Below are 27,410 nucleotides of genomic sequence, written 5' to 3'. Positions count from 1 at the left end.
TGTGTGTGTGTGTGTAGGTGTGTGGGTGCTACACATAAAAAAAAGTAAAAGGAGCAGACGCGTCAGTTTTAATTAAAAGATAAAATTGCCTAGTTTAACACACATTAAATTAGAGCAACAGACAGAGTGAGATAGAGAGAGAGAGAGAGAGAGAGAGAGAGAGAGAGAATTAGAATGAGAGAGAAATAACGAGTCTCAAATCGCATGAAATAATAAAACTGCCAGTGAAATTAACAAAACAGAAAAAAAGAGAAGTAAAAATGAAAACACCTAAAGTCAGAATTTCAGCTGGAGTCGTCGCACATGAGAAGAACAACAGAACGGCAAATGCAGGAGAATGAAATGTTAGGAAAAAGCCGGAAAAAAAGCGAAATAGAAGACGGAACGGGAAATGGGGCGCCGGTGCGGAAACTCTGCACTGCGATAGCCTTTGTAGCCAGCTTGATTGCTGCCATGAAAAACCCAGTGCGAACTGAAACTGAACTACCTGGCGGTACCTGGCAGTCGTTCAGGGGCGTGGCAGGAGCGTCAATGCTTGCTCTCTGGCTTCATTTGAAGCAAGCGCCAAAATGCCACCGGGCAAATCCAAACGTCGGGTTAACAAGTGTGCCCCAGCAGCAACAACAATAAAAGCCAGTAATGATGCACATGGTGAGTGGTGGAATGGGCGGAGGGGGAGGGGGAGGGGGGAGGGAACTTGGAACGAGGTGGGTTTAAGGGCAGGTAATGCCAGCTGGCAGCGGTAGCTTTTATAGATATACACATATACATACACATATATAAACAGACATGTATGTATGAATATATATTTATACATAAATATATATGTGTGTGTGTGTGTGCATGCCACTGTGTTGGTATATTAAGTGAAATGAAATCCTGTTAAGAGAAACAATGAAGCTATTAAAAAATACATACATATCTGTGTGTATGCTTGTGTGTCTGTGTGTGTTTACTCTCACGTATGTATATAAGCAATATCTGCTGGTAAACCTCATAATAACGTTTAATAAATACTTTACAGCTTGATTGATTGCAGGTGCGCCCGTCTGCGACAGGTGAGTGCGGCTTAAGGACGCTTAAGTAGCTGTTGCTGTTGCTGTTGTTGCTCTTGCTGTTTCCCCTGCTGCCACCCGCGCTGTTAGTCGAAGTAATTTATGCGCCCAGAAACTCGCTGTCGTATGGCAGAGCCACCGCAGATTGGGTCCCATGTGGCTGAATATAATCAATGTGCCGCCCGCCCATTGTGTGCTTATGTTTATCCTTTGGCTATGGCTCCAGATCTGGCTCTGGCTCTGGCTCTGGCTCTGGCTCTAGCTGCGACTCGGGTGAATCGCCTCAGCTTGCAATGGAAACTCACTGACCTGGAAACTTTCTAACGCCGTTTGCTTTGCCTCTGCTGGCCAAGCGATGGCTGAAAGTGTTTTAAGGACGTCAGTTTGTGTGTTTTTTTCCTCTTTGCCGAAGGACGAAACCCTTTTGTGCTCGAACGAATGTATGTGCATAGCATTAGGAGTGTGCCCGCCAGCAGCATTTAACATAGTAGTTCGCTCTGTGAGCCGCGAGCCGTGAGCCGTGAGTTGTGGCACGCCACTTGATTAATGTCCAAAGCGCGCAGTTTATTTTTAGCCGCATTAAAAGTTAATCAAGTGCAAAGCACAGCAAAATGCTTCGCTTAATTAGCAGAGCTCCTTCCAAAAGTATATTTCCAAGCACACACACACACACACACACACATATATATATATATATATATATATATATATATATATATATATATATGTGCGAGCTGTGATATGTTTGTCTTGTCCTGTTCGCAACGTATTTATAAAGAAAATAAATATTTTTCATTTTGTTTTGGCCATTTTGTATTGGCCTTTGTTGGCCAGCAAATCGAGAGACGTCGCGCTCGACATCTGTGTCCGGCATTCATTTTGGCCAACTTTCAATCTGTCGCATTTATTTGTCAGCTTCAAATGTTGAGCGCAGTGGGCGTACGTACGCTGGTCATGCGATTGCCTTTCATTACTTGACGCATCTAAATAGCTACTCAGACTGACTCACGCACACAGACACACTTTCTATAGGCAAACACACACACACACAGCAAAATACAATAGCGAGGGCGAATTGAGAAATATTTCTATTTTTACGATATTTATGCAAACACGATAAGCTTTTTATTTATTAAGCGTTTATATGAAAAGTTTGCAGGATTTTTATTCCATTGAATACCTATGAATACTGCTGAATATTATATCGATCATATGGTAAGGCCCAAATGCTTAGTTAATAATTTGCATAAAAGAAATATATTCATATATAATGTTCATTTAGTTTAATGTGAATTAATTATACATAAATTATTTTATATATTTGAGGAAACTCACGAAAATTATATAAAGAGTATTTATACATTCATGTAAATAAAACAGTAGAGTCCCGATAATTCGAAATGGTAAGAGAATCAGGTTTTTTTTTTTTCGATTTACACTGAAATTTAATCATTAAGAATGAATTTCACTCAAGAGGATAGAATTTTTCGATTTAATGCGATTTTCGATTAGGCGGAGTATAAATTATAGAGGCTCAACTGTAGTATTACATACATATACGTATATATGTATATCAAATAAATAAATGTTAAAAAAATAAAATAAAAAATAAATAAATATTAAATAAAAATTATATTACTATATATAGAATAATGCTTAAATATGAAATATATAATATACATACATAAGTAGTAAGATTATATATATTAACTGATATTTTATATGCATACAAATTTGCTATGTCAAAAAAAATATTATGCTTTAATAAAATGATAAATAAATTATTATTATTTAATAGTATATTTGCAAATATTCCAATATTATTTTCGATATATTTTAAATTTCTCTATCCTTTCGAAAGTCTCTACATATGCTTCAATCTCATTTAATTCAAGTCAAGCTAAAAACTTTGCATATTTCATAGAGTTTAGAGAGCGCACTCTTATTGAACCGCCCTCGCATTTGCGACTCCTCGCTCACCTTGGTGGTGCGCGTCTTGCGCCACTGCGAAGTTTTCTTCGTTGTTGTTGTTGTCTCCTCTTGCTCAATGACGTCATTGTCGTTGTCGTCGTTGAGGCTCTTGTCATTGGCAGTGTCTGCCATATTGTAGAGTGTTTATGTTTGTGTTTTAATCCTGAGAGGTGACAAGTGTTATCCTTATCCTTATGCTTACGCGCTGCTTTGTGTGCTTTTGTTAATTTGTGAGTTTATTTCATGGCTCTCAGGAATTTCTCTTGGCACTCGAGCACGAACAAACTTTGCGACTTCCAATTCTCTGCGGTATTATTTACTCAATCTATATGGACACTTTTTTCATTTCGCTTTCACTCATTTTCACTGGAAACACATTATTATATTAATTCGTTGCGATATTTTGTTGAAATATATATATGAAATATATAACGCATTCTGCTGATTCGACTTGAAATTCATTAGTGTAGCTGCCTTGAGGCGCATTTTGGCCAACAATTTGCTTTGTTGTTGTTAAATGAAAACGAATTGTTTGCATAATATGCACAGATATAATTAATGAAAGTATGGAAAAGATAATATAAATAAACGCTGCCTGCCAAAAGGAATTTTCAATTTATTTGGGCAAACATTAAACGTAATGGCACATGAGCTAGCCAGGCAATTAAGGGAAATTATAGAAATAGTTCTAATAAAATAGAGCAACACAAATCGTAAATTTCCAAACACAAATTGTGCTTCTTTATATTCAATAAAAATGCCATTTCAATAAGAGCTTGTGGTCTCGGTCTGCTCGGTTTGATGGCCAAGTTTAAAACAAATCAAAGCAACTCGCAGCCCATCGGGAGATGCCTTATGATACTTAAGTAAGACCGGACATTGTGGCTCTGCACGCACACACACGCACGTACACTCCTTCAGTAGTTGAAAGCAATTTCTATTTGTGGAATTCCCATTTGCCATTTTAACTCAGAAAACTATTCATGTGCGTCCAGCTCACAAAGTTGGCCAAAATGCGAGACAAGCGAGCAGGTGGCCAAATGAGTTCGACAGCAGATTAAAAGGAAATGGAAATGGAGTGCAAAAAAAAAGCCAAGTAAAAACTTTCAAAACGGTGTTATCAAATGTAGAGACACGTCTGCCATTACATTTGATTGGCTTAAATATAAAATGTTAAGGGCTTTTCCGCTGACCAGCTCCAAATGCATTTTTCATGTGTTTTCATTTAATGTTTGATATCATTGTTAAATGTTGTTTGAGTTGTTTGCTTTGTTTGCGATTTTTTTTTTTATTGATTTTCTGTAGTGCACTGTTATTTATGTTGTATGTGTGTGTGTTGTGAATTTATGTTGCGCTATGTAGTTTTTTTATAAGATTTTTTTTATTATTATTTTTTAGCTGCGTTTGTGTTTCATTGTTGCTGTTGTTGTTGAATTGCACTTGTTGTAGTTGTTTTTGGTATGTGTATTTTGGATTTCTGTTTTTAGCTTTTTTTTTTTAATAACGCGTGGGTGTTTTGTTTGTTTGTTGTTGTTGTATACCAGTAGAGTATATGCAGTGTTATTGTGTGGTTTTATCGCCTTCATATGCATGCAAATTTCAAATGCTAAAAATTCAACTGGGCCATCAGGCAGGCTGGCTGGCTGGCTGACTGGCTGGCAGTCCACAATAGCAATAGCAGCGGCAGCAGCAGACGCGCTCGCGCTCGCAACGAACTGAGTTTGCTTGATTTTCAGCTGAGGCAGCCAGCCAGCCAGCCAGCCAGCCAGCGAGCGAGCGAGCGAAGCAACAGCCAGCAGCCAGCAGGCAGCCCGAGGACTATTCTGGGTGGGGGGTGTCTGCTCAGCAGAGGTGTGCGGGGGGAGGGGGGCCCGCCTGGCGAGAGGCAGCCGCTAATAGAGCGGCGCACACAATCAACACTTAATGTTGCCGCGGGGACGCAGCGGCAGACTAACACAATTTGCTCATAATCTTAAAAATGAAATGCTTCGCAGAGACACACACAGGCATTTAAATACATATATATGTATGTGTGTGCATGTGTATGGCCACTTTAAATTATACACTTTTGAAAATGTGTGCGCAAAAATATTCGCCGCTTTACATTTTGGGTTCCTCTTTATATTATGATTATTCGTTTGCTTCGTATTTTTTTGCTGTTCGCCTCTTTTTTTATTTCTTTTATTTTATTTTTTTGCAGGCCGTCAACGCGACGTATGCGTAATGTGAACGTTTGTATTCAGGAGGGGGCGACTGCTGGCTATGCCGCTAGAGAGTGGAATAAAATTGGCTTTCAGCGAACTTGCGAATACACAAACAGGTGAATATCTGTTGACCACACTCGCTTGAAAAATTATAGCGAATTCCTTAACATTTTCCGTCTTGGCCGCGCGCAAAACACGAAAAACAAATTTCGACGGGTAGTAAAAAATGCGAGAGAGATATATAAAACAAATTTCAAATTTCGAATTTCAAATAAAAAATCAGACAAAAAGAAATGTCTGATTGTGATTGTGATTATATGTCTAGCCGCAAAGACTCGCTTGCCAACGGCTCCGTGCGCTAGCCGCTGCGCGTGGCACTCAACTGAACTGATCCGAAGTGAACTGAACTGACGCTAGGACTTGGCTGTCGTTTATGGCTTCCAGCTGTAGCTGTAGCTGGGTCGCCTCTGGCAGCGCCTGGCAGCGCCTGCAGCTGGCCAGTTGCGTCGTTCTTGGCCTTTGTTTCTCACCTTTGTGTGTGCAGCGCAAATTGTTAAGCAAATTCTGCGTAAATATATGTATAATCAAACTGTTGTTGTTGTTGCTGTTGTTGTTCTTGTTGTTGTTTTGCTGTAAGTAAATCACGCAGTGGACAACCTTGTCGCGTGAACAGTTTATTGCGTTGCGAGCTCTGCTCGACTATTTGTCACACTGTCTAATTATAGGCAGAGCAAATCATCTGCTCACCTATATCTGCACACACAAATGAGCATACCGTGTATTAGTATAGATCTAATAGCAATGGCTGTCTCCATAATTATCACAAATATATTGCCAATCTTGCCTGGGGCCATCGTAAATTGCCGTAATGCGAAATGCCAACAATTTGCGCTGCTTGTCTTGGCCAGGCTCAGGCTCATTGCTCAGCGCTAATTGTTCCCATCGATTTGCCTTCGAAATCTGCCATGGCCAACTGCAACAACTGCAACAACTGCAGCGGCTGTCGATGCGGATGCGACTCTTTGGCCGTGTCTCAGTGGAGCTTGTCAAACTGTCAGCGATTTTGCCTCGCCGCAGCCAACAACGGAAAAGCAATTAAAACAGTCAACTTTGCCCGTTCACAACAACAAGTTGACATATTTCTAATTAATATACAAGTAATTTAGTTTATTTCAGTCTCGCTCAAACTAAAGCAAACAGCAAACAGCAAGAGTGAAGGTGCTTCGCTTATATTTATTTGTGGAATTGTTTTATTTAATTTTGATTTTCCTCGTTCTCAAAATATGCATCAATCTTAAAACAAAGGCTGTATGTATATATATATTTATATATATATATATATAAAGAGCATACATAAATAAGACCTTTCCAGTTGCTCCCACAATTTTTTAGCTTTTGTCTGCACAAATTCTATTTATTATTGTGTTAATTTTTTTGTGCTTTAATTATTTAATAAATTGTATTATACTCGTCAGTGTCGATTAAATTATTTAAAACGAGTTGTTGTCTTTTAATTAAAAGAAAATTTTAAATTGCATTGACAACGCGCTGGAGGCTACGCTGGAACCCTAAATCCTCGACTGCTCTGACTGTTCGTCCCTTAAGCCGTATAATTAATTGTTTATTTTCACTCGCCAAGTTTACACAAAAGTTTCATCTCAAGTCGCCAGAATAAATGGCGAAGCTAGCTGCTCCTGCCCCTGCCACAGCGCCTGCGGCTACTGCTGTTCGTCTCGCCTCTGCTCTGCTCTTTTACAGCTGCTGCACAAAAATAAACAACAACAAACGAATTGTAGGCTCAACGCCTGCTAAATATAACGCGTTGAAAACTGTTCCAAAAAAAGAAAGAAATTAAATATTATTTATAGCCAAAGCAACAAAGCTAAAGCAACAAAGCAACAGCAACAAAATCGATGCGCGTTGAATTCATTTCGAATTTGAATAGTTTTCGACGCAACTGTTGCCCGTGTGTGGCTACACACAATGGTGTATAAATCGGTCTACAACAAATGCACATACATTCGGTGGCCTTATCTATACAGGGTATGCGAAACACGTACTCACTCTAAAGAATTAAATTTAGCTTGTCAACTTCTGTTATCCCATATACAAGATCTATTCTCATATACAGTTTACTCACTGTACGTCATAGTCAATTTCAACTGTAGTTTTCAACAGCTAGCTCTGGCATTGCTATGGTATGTGGCAGTCTGGCACAGTGGAGCCTGAAGCGATTTCACATATTTTTCATTTTGGGGTCAGCTGATATTTGGCTCAGATCAATATGCGAACGTATTTGATTTTCAGTTGCATTCAGAAACAACAAGAATGGCCCCCTAGCGTTAATATTCAGCGATATGAAAACTATTTTTTTTAATTTGTTGGTCTCCCAGTTATTGGCGTATCCGAGCCGAGGGCAACGGCTTCCATTCGATGACTTCGGCCGGCCGCCCCTTCCGCCCCCTCCGCCTGCTGTGAGTTGTTGTAAAAATAGTTGTTTGTAAACAAATGCAGACGGGGAACGAAAGTACTTTGACCTCGCCTCGCTGCTCAGCTGCCTGAGCACTCTGGCTGTATATCATTTTATCAAATTTACCTGTGCATATGCATATGTATGTACCTGCGCACAGTTTGAGGGGCACTTCACAGTGGATGGTGTGGTGAGTTTCGGTTCTCTTGGCAGGCAGCTGCGCCACGCCCACGCTTTCGTGTCAGAAATGATCATTGACATTGTCGCGCTGAAGGTGTTTTACACCAATACACACATACGCACACGCACACACACATACACACTCAAAGGTGTGCTCTCACAGGTGGCGGCTGCTAAGAGCACCTCGGCGCAGTTTCAGAATTTCTCTTCCCAGTACACTAATTAGCTCTTTGACACACATACACGCACACACAGACACAGGCACACCTGCTGCTCCCCGAGTGGCCATTGGAAGAGTGAGAAAACTGTTGTTGCTCTTCTTTTGCTTGTTGCTTCGCATTAGCCGTTCGCCTTCTTTTTGGCATTACATTTTCCTCTGCTCGGCCGACGCGTCTTATTCATGGTTTCATTCTGAATGGCCGCGCTGCTTTCAAGGTAATTCTCAATCTACGAGTGTTATTAAAAACACGCTTCTATCTATATAAACGGCAATTGTTATAAATAGTCTCGGCAATTGAAAGTGCCCCACGTACAAGCTGCGAACAACGAATCGAATGTGCTCGGCGAGTTTGCATTATAGGGAGCGGATTTTCTGTGTCATATTATTGCACGCCTGTCAGCAACAATAAATAATTATCTATCTATGTGTGTATATATATTTTTAATTGAAATCCACGTACATCAACTGGAAATGTAGCATTGTGTAGCGCCCATTGATTGCATTGCAATTAATTTTGCGCTGCATGGAAGAATAACAATGAACGCTTTGTTTTCCATTTGCATAAAAAAACATATTCAATTCATTTACACGCATGCATTGCAGCACAAAGGACTGCCCCTTCCCCTCGGCCCATCCAACCGTCTCCCCTTCACCTCGTGCAAGCTTGGCCATGTGCCTGTCCACGCCCCATAAATATTATTTAATTATATATTTCTTTCTTAGCCATTAACAATATGTAGGTTATAATTTAAATAACCAAAGAGAACGGGCATCTCATCAAAACATCAAATACCAAATGAAAGAAAAAAAAGAAAAAACAAGCAAAATACAACAACAAAAAGAAATGTTTCTAAAGAATTTTGCCTCGACTGGGGTCGCCATACGAATACATAGAAAAATAGAAAAAAATAAAATATGAAATATGTATTTATAGAAAATCTTGTCAAGACATTTCTCTATGCAAAGACTAACAAACAGGCGAGTGAGTTAAGGGCGTGCAGTTGAATGGACCTTCGGCTGTGCATAGGCCCCATTTGAGGACAGGCCAATCCATTTGGAAGAGTTACATAAGCGTTGAATGATTTATGCAAATGTATTACTATATCGGAATATTCAATAAAAACTATTTATTAATAAATTAATCATTTTATGCTAAATTGTTTTTTTATAAAAATAATATTGAAATAAATGCAACAGAGCAGAAAGGAGATGAATAAATGATAATAAATATGTACTTATATTTACTTAAATTATACGCAAAACAATTATCAAGAAAAATATGAAAATACAGAAAAGAATAAATAAAAAGCAGATGAATATTAATTATAATTAATACATATATGTATGTATATATTTTATTAAATATATACATATATGTATCCGAATTCCTTTCAACATTTTTGTCAAATATTATGATAACAAAAAAGAAATATGAAGCAGATAAATAAATAATGCTAAATTAAAATAAAAATAAAAAAATTCTATAAAAAATAATTTTTTAAGAATTATGAACAATTAGATGAATAATTTATAATAAATATATATGAACATCATATGAACATTTCGATAGCAAAAACTGGAAAAAATTTTTGGATATATAATATATATTATATATACTATAATAAAAAAAATAAAATAAAAAAAAATAAAATAAAATAAAATAAAAAACAAATAAATAAATGAGTAAAAAAAAAAAAAAAAATTAAAAAAAAAAGATATTAAAAAGTCTAGAACATAAAAATATGTTATGCTTAAATGCATAATAGTGAAAATCAGAGCAATAAAAGCTAATGTCAAAATAATGTGATCAGAAAACTGTTTTAATATCTGAATTCGAAATTTGATGATCTATTATGAGTTGGCGTGCTGGCTGATGCTGCACTCGAATACATATTCGATACATGTGTAGCGGTGGGATATTAAACAGTATAAATTAATATCTTACAACTTGGCTGGCTGGCTGGCTGAGTGCTGTAGTTGCTGCTGTTCTAATGGCCCGTTGATTTACGGATCGACTTGGCCGCACGACATTTTAATGTGTGCCTCAATTTATATGCATTTCTAATGGGGCGCCCCGTCTAATGGCGTGAGAGGGCGGCGGGCATACATGCTGCATATTAATCATACGCAGTGTTAAACGGCCGAGTTAGCCAGAACAGTGCCACAGCGAGATCCAGAGTCAGGCGGACAGATTAAGCAATCAAATTGTAGGCAGCCGTTCGCATTTCGATTTAAATGTCGCTGCGCACTTCCGGGATTAACGCGTCGCCAGCTGCCCATTGCCCGTTGCCCGTTGCCCGTTGCCCGTTGCCCGTTGCCCGTTGCCTGCCTCCTGCTGGCTGATTGCCGATTGCTGTCGCTCTCGTCGTGTTGTGGACATGTTTCGTGGGCCAGTCAACTAATTAGAGATGCATGTGGCAATCAATTTGCGTTGCAGTTGCTGGGTCATTTCATTGGATTCTAGCTCGTCGCGCATACGCCCCGTATGCCTAGCCAAACATGATTTTATTTTCGTTGGCCAACAACAGCAACAAGAACAACAACACAAGCCCAGCGGAGGCGGCAGCATACGAAAACGTTTTAGTGAAAATAAATTGAAAGTCTTTGGAACATGGTTTCATGTATTGCATGTGTACAGTGTGTGTGTGTGTGTGTACACTACCCAGTTCGCTTTGCGCTCTAACGTTTGCTGTGATTTGTTTTGTGTTTCGCCTGCGAGCGCAGTTCTGCAGCAGATGTCAGCGTCATGTCGTGTTGTTTGTTTTGTTCTGTTTCTATTCTTTTTTCCCTTCTATTTTTTAGCATGTTCGCTTTGGCGGTTGAGCCACATTCTGATTGATTACACGAGTGCGATAGCAGACAATGGGGAAATAACACAGAGCATGCTTTAAATAGTTGCAACATGTTTCTGACAACTGCAGCAGAGTCCATAGACGAGTGACACACTGAATACAATCGTAGCAAATGAAGACAGTAAAGCATTGGCAATTCAATTTAAATTTCCGATAATTAATAAGCATAATAACAATGCATTCATTTAGCTGCTTCCAGGGTGCAGCCCACGGCAGGCGACTAAGCTGCTTAGCCAGAAAACAATTATAAGGTTGCGGCCAACGGGGGAGGCATGCGGGCCGAGTCTTGCAGTATCTGCGCACAGCTATCGATTGCAGGATAAACAGCAGGACGGCAACGAGGCTGCCTAAGCGATATTCTCAGAAGCCCAGCTCAGATAAATTGCTAATCAGCCAAAGGCAGGGCAACAGCCCTAATAGATACAACAACAATAGAAGCCGGATGGACGGAAGATAAAAGTGTATCGATTGCAGTTTGAGCACAATGAAAACGGCTCGACGGGCTGATGAGGGTGTTTGATGTGCGCTGGGGGTGTTGTTGCTATCGTTTATTTTTAAGCATATTGAAAATCAGCTGAAAAGCAAGCGCAGCGAATGAAAACAATTTTATTAAGTGAAAAATACGTAGCAGAAAATAACCCGCAGCCAAAAAGAGACCAGAAAAAACATCAACAGCCACAGTCGCAGCCCGAGCTAGAGGCAAAGTCAAAGTCAAAGCGAAGGCGACGCAAGTCCTTGGCAGTGGCCAAATCTTCTATTTACACCCAAGAGTCAGAAAAGGGTAAGTCCGGGTATTTCGGGCGCATAAACAGCTGGGCTTTGATAGGGATTAAGATTAGCGAGTTTATTGCGCATACGTCATGTTGCACCATTTGGTTGCCTAGTCGACAATTATAATACTCTTTACATTGAATATTTGTTTGAGGCAACAAGTTTTGATAGAGTATCTGCTAGTTGTGGCACATGGGTATATGTTCCACTTTTTTTTTTGTGAACTTTTTTCTTGTTTTTTATTTTCCTCAACGGGTTGAGAACAACAACATGCGGGCGGGTGGCAAAAGCGATTGAAAGATGCGTTGAAGTGTTGGCAGCGACTTCGACTTTGACGTCGACGCCAATTCACCTTGAACCACACACGCACAACAGCCGCAGCTGCGACGGCGACGGCGACGCCAACGGCGACTGCGACTGAGCAGCAGACACAATTAAGTGCAAAGAAAACGGAAGCATGCGAGAAAATTTTACGAGCGGCGCAGGTGACAGATACGCTGGCGTCAGCTTTTTACATAAAAGATTGACAAGTGATTTTCCCACCTACACACACACACGCACACGAATGCATAACTGAACGAAACAGGTGAGACAACAATGGCTCTTTGTGCGAATCCCTTCCTTCGGCCATGCCGAAATGTTAGCCAAATTGTTGACGCATTTTGATGGGATCAGTGCAAAGTTGTTGCTATAGACCCGAGAGCGGATTATTGGGCTATCAATTTGTCTAACAAGATGCGCAGCTTACCTTTTCATCTAGTATGGCCATGCCTGTCAATTGGAACTTTGGAACTTTGCCTAATCCGATTTACAAAATAGATTCCCAGTTGGCAATCGTTGCGCAATTCGCGATCGATTCAAATCGATGGCAGATATCAAGCGGATTATTTATTTATTTTCGTATTGTAATTTTACAATTTTCTATATATATTCTTTGTATATATTTTATTTCTGGTTGCTCACACACACACACAAACAGACACACACACACTAATCCAGGCGCTTCGCTTGGTAGATTTTGTTGGTCGCGCGTCACAAACTACGCAAAATGCGCACAGAAAATTCGCATAAAAACTAATCTATTTATTTGGCTGACTGGCCCGCCTCCATTAGTGCCATTCCAGCAATAAATCAATAGCTTTCGAATCTGCTCGAATTGACTTGTTTGTATGTGTGCTTATTCGGTTCGCGCTGCGCCTTTTGTTTTTGAGTCTTGTAAAGCAACTGAAATTGAAATCGAGGCAACATCGAAATGCAATCAAAGTGCTGCAGTTCAATCAACATTTCTACTCTCGAGTGCCTTTTGTTCTTTACGGGACCTGCAGCCAAATAAATTGCAATGCGCATTACGAAAAGCACACACAGCTACATAGAGTGGGCGAGGGGAAGAGGGGGCTAGCCGCTAGCGACTTGGGACTTGGGGCTGGCCAAGTGCATCAGAACTTTCGATTTCTATCGCTTTGTTTGCTGTTGACAAATTTTTGGCATATCTGTTAATATTCAAGGCAGCTGCCTAGCATATTTATTTCGTGGCAAGGAAATGGCTGAAATGCCATTGACTTGCTTAGAGGTGGCCAATAGATGAGGGCTTAGAGAAATCGTCTTGGCAAACACCTATGAGCTATAAAATTGGCAATCCTTAAGAAAATATTAGCTCTGAATGTGGGCAGCGGATGCCAGATAATGGGGCATCACTCTAGACAAGAGATTTACATTTATGGATCATATAAATAAGGCAAACAAAATGCTAAAAGTCATTTATTAATAGAATTTTGTGGATCAATTTAAATAATCAAAATAGTTTGCATCAGTATGCTCAGATATATATCGTTAAATGTAATATAAAGTAGCACAATTGAGTGAAATCTCAAAACTCATCTGTAGTACATCAAGGCATCGCTCCAAGCTTGACCTACATTGTTGGGCAGATATCAGATTAACGCAACTGTCACTAAATTTCCGTAACGCTACATAAATGTTCTGGCCTAGTTACTTAGGCCTTTACAGTATGTCTTTATTATTAGCCAAGTGTAAACTTTTGCTAATTGTCCAACTTTGTTGTTTGTAACTTTTGTATTACTAGATTTTAATTGCATTCCCAGTATATGATCTAAATATTCCATATATGATCTAAATCAGTATGTGAACTATATTTAATGGAATTTTCAGTATATGGCCTAAATATTCTATATATGATCTAAATCAGTATATGATTTTGATTTCGTACATTTTCAGTATATGATCTAAAAAGTATATATGTGATCTAAATCTGTCGGCAACTGAAATTTATTAATTTAATGAATTTTGTAAGATTTAGTGTTAGCTGGTATTCAAAAATAAAAATTGCAAAAATTACATAAATCTAAAAGCTAAATTTGGAGACTATATTCAAAGTCTAAATAAATATTGTAAATGAATTTAAAGTGAAATTATCTTTAAGTAAAAACACTATAAATCATAAATTATTTATTTTAAAATTTTAATAGAAACACGGAAGTTTCTATGTAATCTAAGCATATGCAATTAAATATGACTTTACTGCTATGTTATCCTCAATAAATATTATATTAAATATTTGTATACTAGTGTGGTCATTACTACGCATAATTTATTGTAGCTAAAGCTGAATCATTTTAGCTTTTCTCTATGCCCGTTACGAAATGAATAATTATAATGAATAATGAATAATAATATATTAATATTTATATTTTTAGTGTCGATATATATATGATTCGGAAATATGCAAATCTCAAGCTCACGAATTTAAAGGTGTTGAAAAGGAGGAGAGGAGCTCACATGAAAGAATCCCAAGTCGTAAATCAGTTTGATTATGAGAAATAATTTAATTTATTTACGTTTAACTGCAGGCGATAAGAGTATCCGGCGAATATGTTAAGAGACCAGATAAGTCTGACGATGACAAGTGACGAAGCTATTGTTGTCGCTATCATTGCCGCTCCAGAGTTAACAAGCAGGCCAACATTTCACAAGGTAAAAAGAAAAGAATAACACATGCCACGCCCATGCCATCCATGTTGCCCATGCTGCTCATGCTGCCCATGCCGCCATTGCCGGGGAAGTGTCAAGTGCCGCATTGAATTATGAGCTGGATTAAATGTCGATGGCAGGAGCCTCAGCAGAGCGTGAAAACCGCTAATATGAATATAAATGGGGATTATTTATTTACGATGTGCCGGGCAGCAAATCACGCATTGCTTTGTATAAATAATCAGCTGTCCGTTAGCCTTAAATTATTAATTGGGTTATGCAAATGGTCGCTGTGTAATCAACAATAAACCTGGCCGAAAACATATTGCAAATAATTAATGAAGCAAACAAACACCAGAAATCGAAAGTGTAAATTCCATTTTTGCACTCTTTTTAATTACCTCTCTCTCTACCTCTCCCTCTCTCTTTCTTCCTTTCTCTCTTGATTTGTCTCTATAAGTTTTTTTTATCTCTCTGTCAAATTAAATTGTAAAGTACAATTGCGCTCTATAGGTAAATTTCTATTTCCCTTTCGGCAGCTACTTACTTAATTCCCAGCTCAGTCAAAGCCGCTTTAATTTGTCTTTAAATTGTTCATTTCAATTCATTGAGTGTCTGAATGAATTAAATGTTGGCATAGGTAATCTAGCAGCCAGGTAAAAAGCTGGGCCAAAAGAGCTCCGATTTACATTTGCATTGTAAATAGGATTAGTTGAGTTTTCAGTTCATACGATATTCATAAATTATTTTGCTTTTAGTGGCTGCAAAAATAACAACTGAATAATTTAAGGTAATTACTTATTATTTCATAAATTTGAAATGTTATGATAAATTCTCTTTTATATAGAGATATATATATATGTATATGTATGTGTAGCAAACCATTTCAAATCAAACTCAATTAGAAATTTTGGTTGTGTTTGGTTAGACAGGACTTAAATTGGATTTAAATTGGTCAGGAATTAGCCTCGCTTCAGTGCAGTGTATTGGTTAGTCGGCTTGGTGGCTTTGGCTGCTCTCTATAATTTGGAATAACCATTTGTTAACTCTCGCCTATTGCAATGCCCTTCGAGCACATTTGGACAATTTCCGTTTCGATTTGGAGCTGCGAGTGCCTAAGAGCTTTCTCCTGTTTCGTCGGACGGGTTAGTTAATTGCGATTCGAGCCATTTGCATTTGCATTTGCCGTTGTCAGACATATTCAACAGACAGCAGACAACAGAAAGCGGGCACAGCTGGCAGGCTGGCTGGCTGGCTGGCTGGCTGGCAAGCTGTTGCCTACGATGCGTTGAATTTACCCAATTGGCAAATTTCCTCATTGATTTGCCAACAGACCACGATGACGAGGGCAGACAACGACACGGCCCGAGCAGCCAGCCGAGAGCAGAGCCTGAAGACAGAGGGCTGCATGGCCCCATCTGCAGCTGGCTTCTCGCATTTTGATCTGTTTTTGTGGGATTCAGTGAGAGGCATAGGATTGATACATGTAGCCCAAGTGGCAACGGCTGATGTGGTGGTGGGGTGGTGTGGTGATGCGGTGATGCGGTGGTGTGCGCTGCGGTTGGCAACTTGCAAAACTACGCAAAACATTTTGTAAATTGAATTTGTGTTTTGAGTTTTATGCGCCGCACACAAAATGTAATTGAAATAAGTAAATATCAATTGAATATCCGCCAGCGGGCGGCAGGAAGTTTATGGAAGGCAATGAAATTATTTGTTTGCCTAGTTGATGCGGCATTGATGTTGTTGTTGTTGTTGGGCTTGTAACAACAACTTACAAAGTAAACTCTTTGTGGCAAAGTTTCCGTTGCGGCAGGTCCAAATCAAAATCAAACGCATTGCAGACATTTGCCTTCAGGCATTAGCAAATAAATCTGTGCGGGGCAGGCAGCTTATGAAAAGTGCTTGTAAATTACAAGAGATATGCCACTCATAAAACTGATTTATGCCAAGCACAATAGCAACAAACAATGCTCACGTTCGACGCATATCGTGCTAAAATTGCGCTGCTCAAAAGTTAAACAGCGAGCCGACTGCCAAAATAAATGGCACGTTTATCATACGCCCAGTGGGCCCAGTGCGTTCAGCAATTTGGCAGCAGTATTTATATACCACAAGCACGCACACACATGCCTATACTACATATATACTGATGAGCATATGAACAGTTTGTATATGTCACGCCCCCCTCCGTCTGTCGTCTGCCTCCCGCCCGCCTCCCCCGTCATTCCTGGCCTGACGCACTGGCATACTTAGACTTTGGCTATGTTTTGCTTGATGTTTTCGCGTTTGCTTTTCAATTATATAAACATATTTAGATTATGTTCAGTTAACACTCACACGCACGTACACACACACACACACAGTCGCAGCTGTTGTGCGTGTGTGCATTAAAATTATAAATTGTTTGCTCAGCAAAAAGCAGGCAAATAAATAAATTCAAACGGAACGAAACAAAACGAAACGAAAAACAAAAAGAAAAATAAACGCCAAGCGCATAAATAGCTGACCAAAATCGAATAGAACCGAGCGAGCGGCGAGCAGCGCTTGGAGCCAACGCGTCGTATGCGCAATGGGCGGCCGCTGCCTTGGGAGAGCTGCAACAAATGAATGAAAATCAAGTGGCCGCAACATGACATTGAATTGTTTTTGACTCGTTTTGTCACACCTAAATGCCGTAGCAATGCGAAAAGTATAGGCTACATAAATATGCGTGCCTCATTTGTAATTGTGTGTGTGTATGTGTGTCTGATGACGCTTGTGAATTATTTTGTGTGGTCTTTTTTGAGGCGCCAGCAGCGTTGACAGCTGTCAATGCTACAGACGCATAGGGCTACGGCCCAGCAGTGGGCTAAGGCAACGGCCCAGGGTCAGGCACTATCGCGGTGGAGCACCGATTCTTCCGAAATCTGCGCTGGCAATGCCAAGTTGAGCAAACATTGACCACATGTGTGTGGGTGGGTGTGCGTGTGTGTGTGAGTGAGTGTGGGTGGCTGCCGGCTTTGAGCCGCCGAAAATTCCATTAATGTGTTTGGCCAAATATTCAACTCCATCTCTGCACACGGCTTTGTGTGCGGCACTGTGTGATCGCTTACGCCTTGTTGCACTAATCGGCATGCCTCATTGGGCGCAACTATTGGCCTCTGTGCGTGTGTGTGTGTGTGTGTGTATGTGCCACGAAAATTAGCTAATCTATGCTGCTAACTGCATCAATATCAATTTCGTCAGCTACATAAATCCATTAGCAAATTAGCAGAGCCAACAACAGAGCAGCGGCGATGCGGTCAGCAAACTACGGCTAAGTCAACTGTAAAATTAATGGCTTGTGTCAAATCTCGCATGCCGCTCATTAAACACATTTTGCATTCTCAATTTGAGCCGTGCCGGAGTCACGTACCCGTGCGGTTGCCAGATGCCTGCGGCCAACTATAAAAATGACAAAAAAGACCACGTGCCTCATTAAGGACATGTGGCACGAGGCACGCTCGCATCGGACACACGTATCACAATTAGCTGACCTGCGGCTGGGCCAACATACACATACGGGCACACTGACGCATGTACACGCACACCCACGCATGCACTCACACACCCACCCACGCACATGCACCCACTCATATGACCCACAATGAAATTGATGAATCTGAGGAGGTGACAAGCGTTTGCGTTGGAAATCATTTGCTCTTAAGCTGCTGATTCATCATAGAGCTTATCAGGCTTTATGCAAAACACTGCAGCTTAGAAGACTTAGCTTGCTTTGAGTATAATAATCAAATAATAGTTATTATTACAGCTTTAGCTTAACTAAAACTTATGAAATTTAAAGGCTCTCACAGTATAAATTAATACGACGTTCAAAAGAAATAAAAATAAAAACCTAAACCAAAACTCTTATACAGAATAGTTACTGTTACTTACATTAATAGTTAAATAAGTAAAAAACAAAAGTAAATAAGTAAAAAAAAAAAAAAAAAAAAAAAACATTAATAACAAGCTGAAGCCAAAATAAAACTTCTGTATTTCATACATGTTATGATACCAAAAAATGATAATCAATAATAATTGACAAAAATAAATAAAATAAATAAATAATAATAAAAACAAATAAATAAAATAAAAAGGTTAAATAATATTTTTTAAAATAAACAGCAAGCTGAAGCTTAATCAAAACATCTGTGTTTTATATACATATATATATATATATATATATATATATATATATATATATATATATATATATATATATATATATATATATATATATATATATATATATATATATAACTATATATATATATATAGTTAAGTTAGTGAAGCTTCAGCTTGTTATTTATTTTGTACTTATTTACTTTATTTTGCTACTTTATTTTTTATCATATTTATTTATTTATTTTTTTTTTATTGTTTCCAATTATTGTTGATTATAATTTTTGGTTTTCTTAACATATGTACACATATGTATATATATATATATATATATATATATATATATATATATAATTGGAAACAATAAAAAAAAAAATAAATAAATAAATAAATATGATAAAAAATAAAGTAACAAAATAAAGTAAATAAGTACAAAATAAATAACAAGCTGAAGCTTCACTAACTTAACTTAAATAAATAAAATATAAATTAAACTACACTAAATAAAACTAAAACTTCCTGAAAGTTTAGGCACCTGCCAATAGTAGTTAAAACTGAGTCCAAATTCAATACACAGTGCATCTCCAATCTTCAAAAGCTTTACTAATAGAAATACGCGCTGCTGCGGCTGCTTCAGCCATTAACTGGAACTGATATATGGCTTTCAGCCAGTGTCATTGCCTCATAGCTGTCGCTCATGTTGCGTAAATCTAAACTCATGTGCGTAACGGATTCCATTTAATTTCGTTTAACATTTGACTCTTTGGAAACAGCAAAGGACAAAATGTCAAATCAGCCCCAAAACGAAAATCCCGTAATCGCAAATTTAATTTGGGTCGCATAAAATTTGAGAAAAGCGAAAAAAACAAAAGCAAACAAAGCCCAGGCGGCCATAAAACGGCTACAGAGTTGGCCAATAACAGAAATCAATTGAGGCGGTCTATATAGAGTCAAGATAGCGCTGCGTTGGCCGCACGCGTCGCTGCCGCGCCAAACCGGAAATGCAATTTGTAATTTGTGCAACAAAAGTTGCGGCAATTAATTGCAATGCGCCCCGGCTCCTGCTGCCTGTGCGCCAGACCGCCAGACACGGAAACCTCAATATTTTTTACATTTTCTTTGCGACTTTTGCTAGGCAACGCAGAATTTATTGCATTTCATTTGAATAATAATTTTGTTCTTTTTGGCGAATTGTTTTTAATTTTTATTATTGCTTTTTTTCTGCTTTCTTGGCAGCTATCACAGCGCATTAAGTGATTTGTGTTTAACAATAATTTTTGTTTTTTTGATATTCGTAATTTGCGCTGAAATCAAACAGCTGCAAAATTTGTGATTTTGTGCCAGGCGTCGTCGCCTATATAAAGTGTGTCCGAGCCACATGTATAGCATATACATATATCATATACAGCTCAGCATATGATATATACATGCATTTACATACACATACTGCGGATATACATATATGCTATTCTGGTATAGATAGCATATCTTGATTTATGGCATTTCTACGGCTATATAAACAATTTGTTAAGACGCACACATAGAGTGAAAAATTATTTTTGGTATATGTATGTATATTTATGTACATATAAGTAAATAAAGAATTCGGACATGTTTTGGTCATTTCCAACACTGACTGATCCAGCCCTAGACTTATGTACTATTCCTCTCACTCACCTCGGTTATTTTCATGGTACGCTTGACGGTCTTGCGGGTCACTTCGGTTGTCTCCTCAACGACATCGCCGTCCTCGTCGATGGCTTCGGTGACCATTTTCTCGGTCTCGCCGGGAATCACCTCCTCGGTGCGTTCGGTGACGACGCTGGTCTTGCTGCCATCGTCATCGGCGGCTGGCACCGGATCGGGGCTTGTCTTGGCCTGCTCCTCGGCGGCAGCAACAACCTGCTCATTGTCCGACATGTTTGCTAATTGATTGTGTTTATCTCAAGGGGCTTATGCACTTCTTTTGAGTATCTTTGGCTCTTGTTTTAGGGTCACTTTCACTCGGTTTGGCGCTTGCTCACTAAATTTGTAAAACTATTGCGACTATAGCGGCCCACCGACACGCACACTAGGGCAGCACAGACACTCAATAGAGAATTTCTCAACTTGTTTTGCCTGAAAGAGAATCACGCAGAAATGAATATTTTCAATTTTTTTTTTTTCTTTTTGCTTCTTTCTTCTTCTTTTCTTGCTTTCTTGTATGTGCTCGTGGCCCGCTCTGGGTTATTATATAAACAATCGAAATTTTTCAGAAAATAATCACTATTGACGTTCACTATGACGTTGAGGATCACGATCACGTTCACAATCACGATCACGAGCAGAATTGAGTTTAGGTTTGCATTCACGACACGAAGTGGAACCTGGGAATCTTGAGATCTTGAATGCTTCCTGAGATGATCACTGGCGCTGGCTGTGTTTGACACTGCGAGAGTAAACGCTCAGCCAGCGACAACGAAAGAGGCGACAACAACGAACAATGAAACAGCGTGCAACGAACAACGGAATAGGAAGAAAACGACAACGACAACGACAACGGGAACGACAACAGAGACAGAGGTGGTGACAACAACGTAAAGTGACAGAACGGACGCGAGACAAATTGCAGAAATGAAACAAAATGAATTTCTTGTTGTACAATTAAAAACGCATAATGCGAGCGGAACGGAAAAATTCAGTTTGTTTCGTTTCGTGCAGCAATAAATTGAAAATAATCAGCGAGCAGCGCCCAGCGTCAACGCACGAGGCAAATTACACGATTCTGAGGCTTCTGTCCCGATCGATGGCACTGCTCGCCGTCTGGCCTGGCACCGGAACCGCTGCCGTCGCCGGAGAGCGACCAAAATACCAAATACAATACATACAACTAGGTTGGACATGAGCTGTCTATGTGTATATTAATATACATATGCATCAATGTGTGTGTGTGTGTGTGTGATTGTGTATTTGGTGCTTTTTCCCGGCGAGCGAGATGCCCAACTAGTCGGGATTACCAAAATAGTCGCAGACAGCCGCAAGTGCGAGCAGGCCAGCTATAGTCAGTGTCCGCTCTTTGGCATCTCTGACGTTGGCTGCTGCTGCTGCCGTTGCTGCTGCTGCTGCTGCGACTGCGACGGGTCGCTCTGAATTCAGATTTGAATGTTGACGTTCAATTCAATATTTTGGGCGAGCAGCTGCTGCTCGGGCGGGCCGTTTGCTAATTGTTTGACTGCTGCAAGTGCTAAAGCCAAATCTGAAATGAAATTCGAAATTTCTGAAAATGCTGAGCGAACGGGCTGCAATTAGTGCCGCTGGCTGAGGCGTGAGCCATGACGCATGTCAAATCTGTAACTGCCAGCCTCCCCCCTCCCTCCTCTCCTGCATTCGACGTGCGTTGCTGGCGCTATTTTGGTACGCACCCTCGCCCCCTGCTCCACAGTCCATCAAACAATAAAAGCCACTAGAAAGAGCTCGAAGTCAGGGCGAGAGCGCCGACACATAAATACCCTTGGACTAGGATATTGTTGATGTGTTTATTTAGTAAACAATCAATTCCAATAATTTTAAGTTCAACTGCGTTATATTTAGCTTGCAATTACAATTGCCTAAGGGCTTTAAATAGATGGCATGTATTTTCCACCTTAGTCATGCTTAACTTTATTAAAAAGAATTTAAATCTAAAGAGGCAAATAGATAATAATAACTAAAATATTTATGTGTTTTCAAATATATCAATGTCTTAAAATAATTTTTTTTAATCTTAAAAGTAATAATAATTTTTCATTATATCTATGACCTTATGATTCCATATTTCGTTATTTAAAATTTATATTATATTCAGTTTATAAAATTATATCAAGTCCTTTTTTTTCAAATTTATTCATATACTAATAATTATTAATTTTGTATATTTCTTGTTATACAATATATTATCATTTCAATATTTCCTTAATTTTAAATTTATACATACATACATAATCTATTTTTAGAATATGTTAAAACTGGGTTATTAGAGTAATTTTTACATAATTAATACTTGTATATACATATTTTAAATATATTATTTATAATATATTTATTTATATATTATCATATCCAAAATTCGGAATTTTAAATATAATATAATATTATGAAATTATGAATTTTGGAAATGATAATATTATCAAATAAATAAATATAAAATATATATTATATTAAAAGTACTCTACTAAGCCAGTCTTAGTAGCTTCTAAAAATAGGCTAAACAAATAATAATTTATTTTTCTTGTTGTATATTTTTATTCCTAAATTTCTTTCTTTAAAATGTATATTTCCCTAAAATAAGATATTATTATTTAAATACTTATTCATCAATTTTCATATTTTCTGATATAAGACTTATGCTATACTTAACATATCATTTTTTAGTTTTTCGACTTCATACCTAGGGCATTTGAAAGTAAAACTACATATTATAAACAGCCTGTTGGGGATTGGGAGTTCGACTGGGACTAGGCCATTGCTCGTGTCTATTGTTGCTCTGCATCTGCTGCTGCTGTCACTCCTCCTGCGGCCACTCCTCCTGCTGTGGCTGCCGTTTTTACGGTCTCTGACTGTCTGGCCGTTTGGCCCAGCGGCATTTGCCTTGCCCGGCGTTCGACAGCTGAGCGCTGAGTTGCACTTGGGTACAGGGTGTCTGGGCGTTTGGCAAAACTATCGTGAGTGTAGCTAGTTTTTCATTCATCAAACCGATGCGGCACTATAGCAGTGCGACGGACTTCCTGTAAAATCGGCCGAGAGATATATGAAAGACAAGTGCCTCGCTGTGCAAACAAAGCGCCGAATAAACGCAAGACATGAAATATTCTAAAATTAATGCTCGACAAATGTCTTTCTGGTCTCTCGACGCAACTAGAAGCCCAAGCAGCAAGACGACATACATATATCTGCATCTGTGTGGAAACAGATAGATATACAGATACAGATACGAATACTTTGGCTGACTGTGTATATATGAAAGTAGATACATCGCTGATTATACTGCTTGTCTCGAGAGCAGCTGTAATTGGGTCTACATTGTGCGGGAAATCTGTCAAAGCGGCAACTTCTCAGCAGACTACAGATTACAGAGCCACAGGCAAAGGGCAAAGGGTAAAGGGGAGGGCGTAAAGGATAAAGGATAATGAGAAGCCGCCAACAGCTGTTGACTCCGTGATGACGTAAAATCACCGCTCAAATATGATTAATAAGTAATTTCTTTGTCAACAAGCAGCCCGCAGTGGCCTGTGGATGGACGCCAGCGACAACGTCAACGGCAACGCCAACGCTAACGCGTCGCAGCCGAGCGATATATGGGAAATCTTTAATAATAAAACACATGCATAAATAAATTATAGGGCAGTCAGCGAGGGGAGCGCAAAATGGATAATAAAACAAAGCGAAGATACTCGCAAAAACAAAAACAAAAATGCACGAAACATAAAGAAAAGCTCGCTTATGTGAAGGATGCCAGAAGGGTTGCCTCCCATCCCCCATCCCCCACCTATGCCTGGGCCCGGGCTTATTCCGTTTATCTCACGCAGTTACACAGTTGTAAATTGCACAAAGTAATTGAAGTACTTTTTATTATAAACACAGCAAGCTGTCGTTGGCCCCTCTCTCTGCCTCTCACTCGCACCCGCTCTCTCCCTCTCAATCTCAATCTCAATCTCAATCTTTGTCTTGCTCTGGCCAGTGTCGTTGACTTGCGTTGACCTAGGAGCAGACCAGCCCAGGCAATGATATAAAGCACAGACACAGCCTGACAGCCAGCTGGCGTCTCAATGCCCTGCCAGCAGTAGCTTTGCTAGACTCATGTGCACCCATCACAATGCCAATTCTCCAGAAATAAAAAACTTTTGCCAATTGAATCGAACGATGCAAAGCAGAGAACAGAGAACGAATCATCCTCGTTGACTGCCACAAAGTGAATTGTGCTGTAAAATATTGCAGTGCTTCGCATTATGCCAGAATCGACAGAATCCTATGCAAAAAGTATAAAGTTTCATGCTTGGCTAGCTGTCCATATTTATCAGTTATTTTACTCGCTTAGGTAAGGAAAAGAGTTTATCATGTGCAATGCTAAATTTGAAATAAAATAAACCTTCTAGCTAGAGGGTTAACATTTCTTGTATATTCTATTCTATACTTTTTCGGCTTATATCCGTTATTTATATTATAGGAATCGTAATAATCGGAGATCATCTTCTACTGCATACAAGATAGGCCTAAGCATTGCAATTCAAATTAAATATTTTCTAAAATAGTTAATAAATTTGTATTTGGATAATCGTATATTTGTTGTTAATATATAATATCTCTTTTCATATCTTAACTACATTTCTTCTCATACATACCTCTATTTAATTAAGGTTATATATTCTGTGTGCTACCTATTAAGGTCGTAGCAAACGAGACCTAACAATCCTAGCAAATGTTCCAAATGGAGTTCAATGTGCAAATTGCGGTCTCTCCTCTTCTCTCTCTCTAAAAGCAAAGTCCATCAGCTCGACTTTGGTTTTAGTTTCAAAGTGATCTGCATCAATATTTCATTAAGTTACTTAAGCTGACATTAGTGAAAAGTTCTCTAAATTCCCCGCTATTATTAATTCATATAGCACTAAAATATATAGTTTAACAATTCTTATCTTCTGCATTAAATCTCAACTCTTTTTTTTTTTTTTTTTTTTTTTTTTTTTTTTTTGTGTGCCTAAAATGTGTTACGGAACTGAAGTTCATATCAATAATTAATTATATACATATATAATTATGCATAATATTATATATAATTAAATAATAGAGTCATATATATTTAAAGTTAAACAATATATATAAATAAATACATCAATAATTATCTAGTGGATGGATAGTATTTTTGTGTCTAATACCCTACATTTAAAATGCTTTCAATTTCCTAAATACATTTCTTTCCTGAAAGCGCGTCTATTTGTTTGGGGCATCTCAGGTATTCAACGGCTGCAAAAACTTCAATTCGAACTCAGTTCAGCTCTATTTGAAACACACACATGCAATTGGCAAACAAATATACGGGCCAAATTGGAAAACAGTTTCGTGGCCGAGCAAATTGTTTGAGCTGCGATTTTGCTTTTAACTGAAACGCAATGCAGTTGCCATGGGATACCAATTTCAATACAAACGCACGCACGCACACACACACAGGACAGGACTCTGGACAGCTTGTTGGAGCTCGCTCTGTGTCTTCTGGATTTCGCTGGTGTTTCCATTCGTTCAGTGTGTATCTTGGCTAGCGGCAGTGCTGCTAGCCGGGCAAACAGAAATGGAAATAAATAGTTGCCTAGCTCTTTTGTCTAATTAAAACGTTTCGTTTTGTCTTACTTTCTCGCTCTCGCTCTCGCTCTCGCTCTCTCTGTCTTTTGATTTCTCTATTTTTCAGTGTGTGTGTGTGCCTGTCCTCTAGCTAGTTCAATTTGTAGACGTCACATACACGCACACATTTATATATATGTGTACATTTATAGTCTCACGCACAGAGTAAGCTGAGAAACGTGCGTGGGCCGCTGTCAACTCCTGTTTTCTATGCCGGCTGTCAATCTGTTTCATCTTCATTTCGTTTGCCTACCACCTTTTCGCAGCTTCCATATGGAACTGGGGCCTTTGGCCAACCATTATGATGATTTATGGGCGGAAATTATTTTTTGGGCCGCCCATTGGCCCATTTGGGGGCGACAGCTACGGCGGCGAGTCTATGAAAACTTTGGCTGCCCACCTAAAAGCATGCAACAGTTTACATTTTCCATTCCGTTCGCCGCACAGATGTCTTCGCATTTTCCACACTTGACTGCTTCTTTTAATTTGAAAAGCGATTTTCCGTGTGTCCACAGGCCACACCACGCATTCCACTGACCGCAGATTGATGAGTCTTAGCTGGCTTTGGCAGAGCTCAAAATGTGCCATTTCCCGATAGGAACGAGTGTTTGACAACTTGGAAGAGTATAATTTAATTATGGTTGCTTGTGGGTCGCTTCAAGATATTGAGCTCCAGCTATTGAGCTTTGAAATAAGTTGGGCTGTGCAGAGAAATAGGCCAAAGCCGGCAAAAAGTCCAATTCTTTCCTCTAAGCTCTTCTTCTAAGTATTACACCCAAGTATTTCTTCTAAGTATTTTTTCATAGTATTTCCTCTAAGTATTTCTTCGTAGTCTGTCCACGAAACTTTTCTTCTAAGTGTTTTCTCCAAGTCTTTTACGCTTAGCTGAACGATCACACACGATGGCCCCCACTAGGCCTGGGCGACTGAAGAAATGCTGCAGCTGCTGCCCTTTATATAGGGCTACCTTTACTCACACACTCAGTCGTGCTCAGGTAGCAGTCGTAGCAGTCGAGCTTAAAGCGACCAATGGGAACACTCTCTTCTCTTTAAAAGGCCAATGGGAACTCCCTCTGCTGCTGCAAGCATTCTAGCTTCGTTTTACTTAAATATAAATGCGAAATGAACACTTCTGCATACATATAGACAAGTGAAATGATCTTCTGTAGTTTCTCTACATCCCTTTCTTTTGTTAGGCATAGAGAT

At 39.0% G+C, this 27,410-nt stretch overlaps 1 protein-coding gene across 16 annotated transcripts in view; it reads right to left on the bottom strand.

Annotated features, from left to right (window-relative positions):
• Positions 1–21,725, bottom strand: part of tmod (tropomodulin) — a 53,432-nt gene extending 31,707 nt beyond the window's left edge. For 2 of the 16 annotated variants that reach the window (XR_016268567.1, XM_089462179.1), the window contains exon 1: positions 20,535–21,462. Coding sequence is in view for 5 of the 16 variants with exons in the window: in XM_089462179.1 (XP_089318305.1) it covers positions 20,535–20,777 (243 nt within the window). In the remaining 11 variants the exon portion in view is untranslated. Of the gene's footprint in view, positions 1–3,035; positions 3,393–4,174; positions 4,192–4,219; positions 4,750–5,130; positions 5,603–12,471; positions 12,929–20,534; positions 21,463–21,498; positions 21,516–21,603 lie in introns of those variants that run through there. The other 14 variants (XM_018018139.2, XM_018018136.2, XR_016268568.1 and 11 more) reach the window with 13 other exon arrangements.
• Positions 21,726–27,410: the final 5,685 nt, after the last annotated feature.

This window comes from Drosophila arizonae, chromosome 2 (genome assembly GCF_054131065.1).
Source record: "Drosophila arizonae isolate 15081-1271.41 chromosome 2, UAZ_ARI_1.0, whole genome shotgun sequence".
Taxonomy (NCBI): domain Eukaryota; kingdom Metazoa; phylum Arthropoda; class Insecta; order Diptera; family Drosophilidae; genus Drosophila; species Drosophila arizonae.
This window is presented reverse-complemented; position numbering and strand designations above follow the sequence as displayed.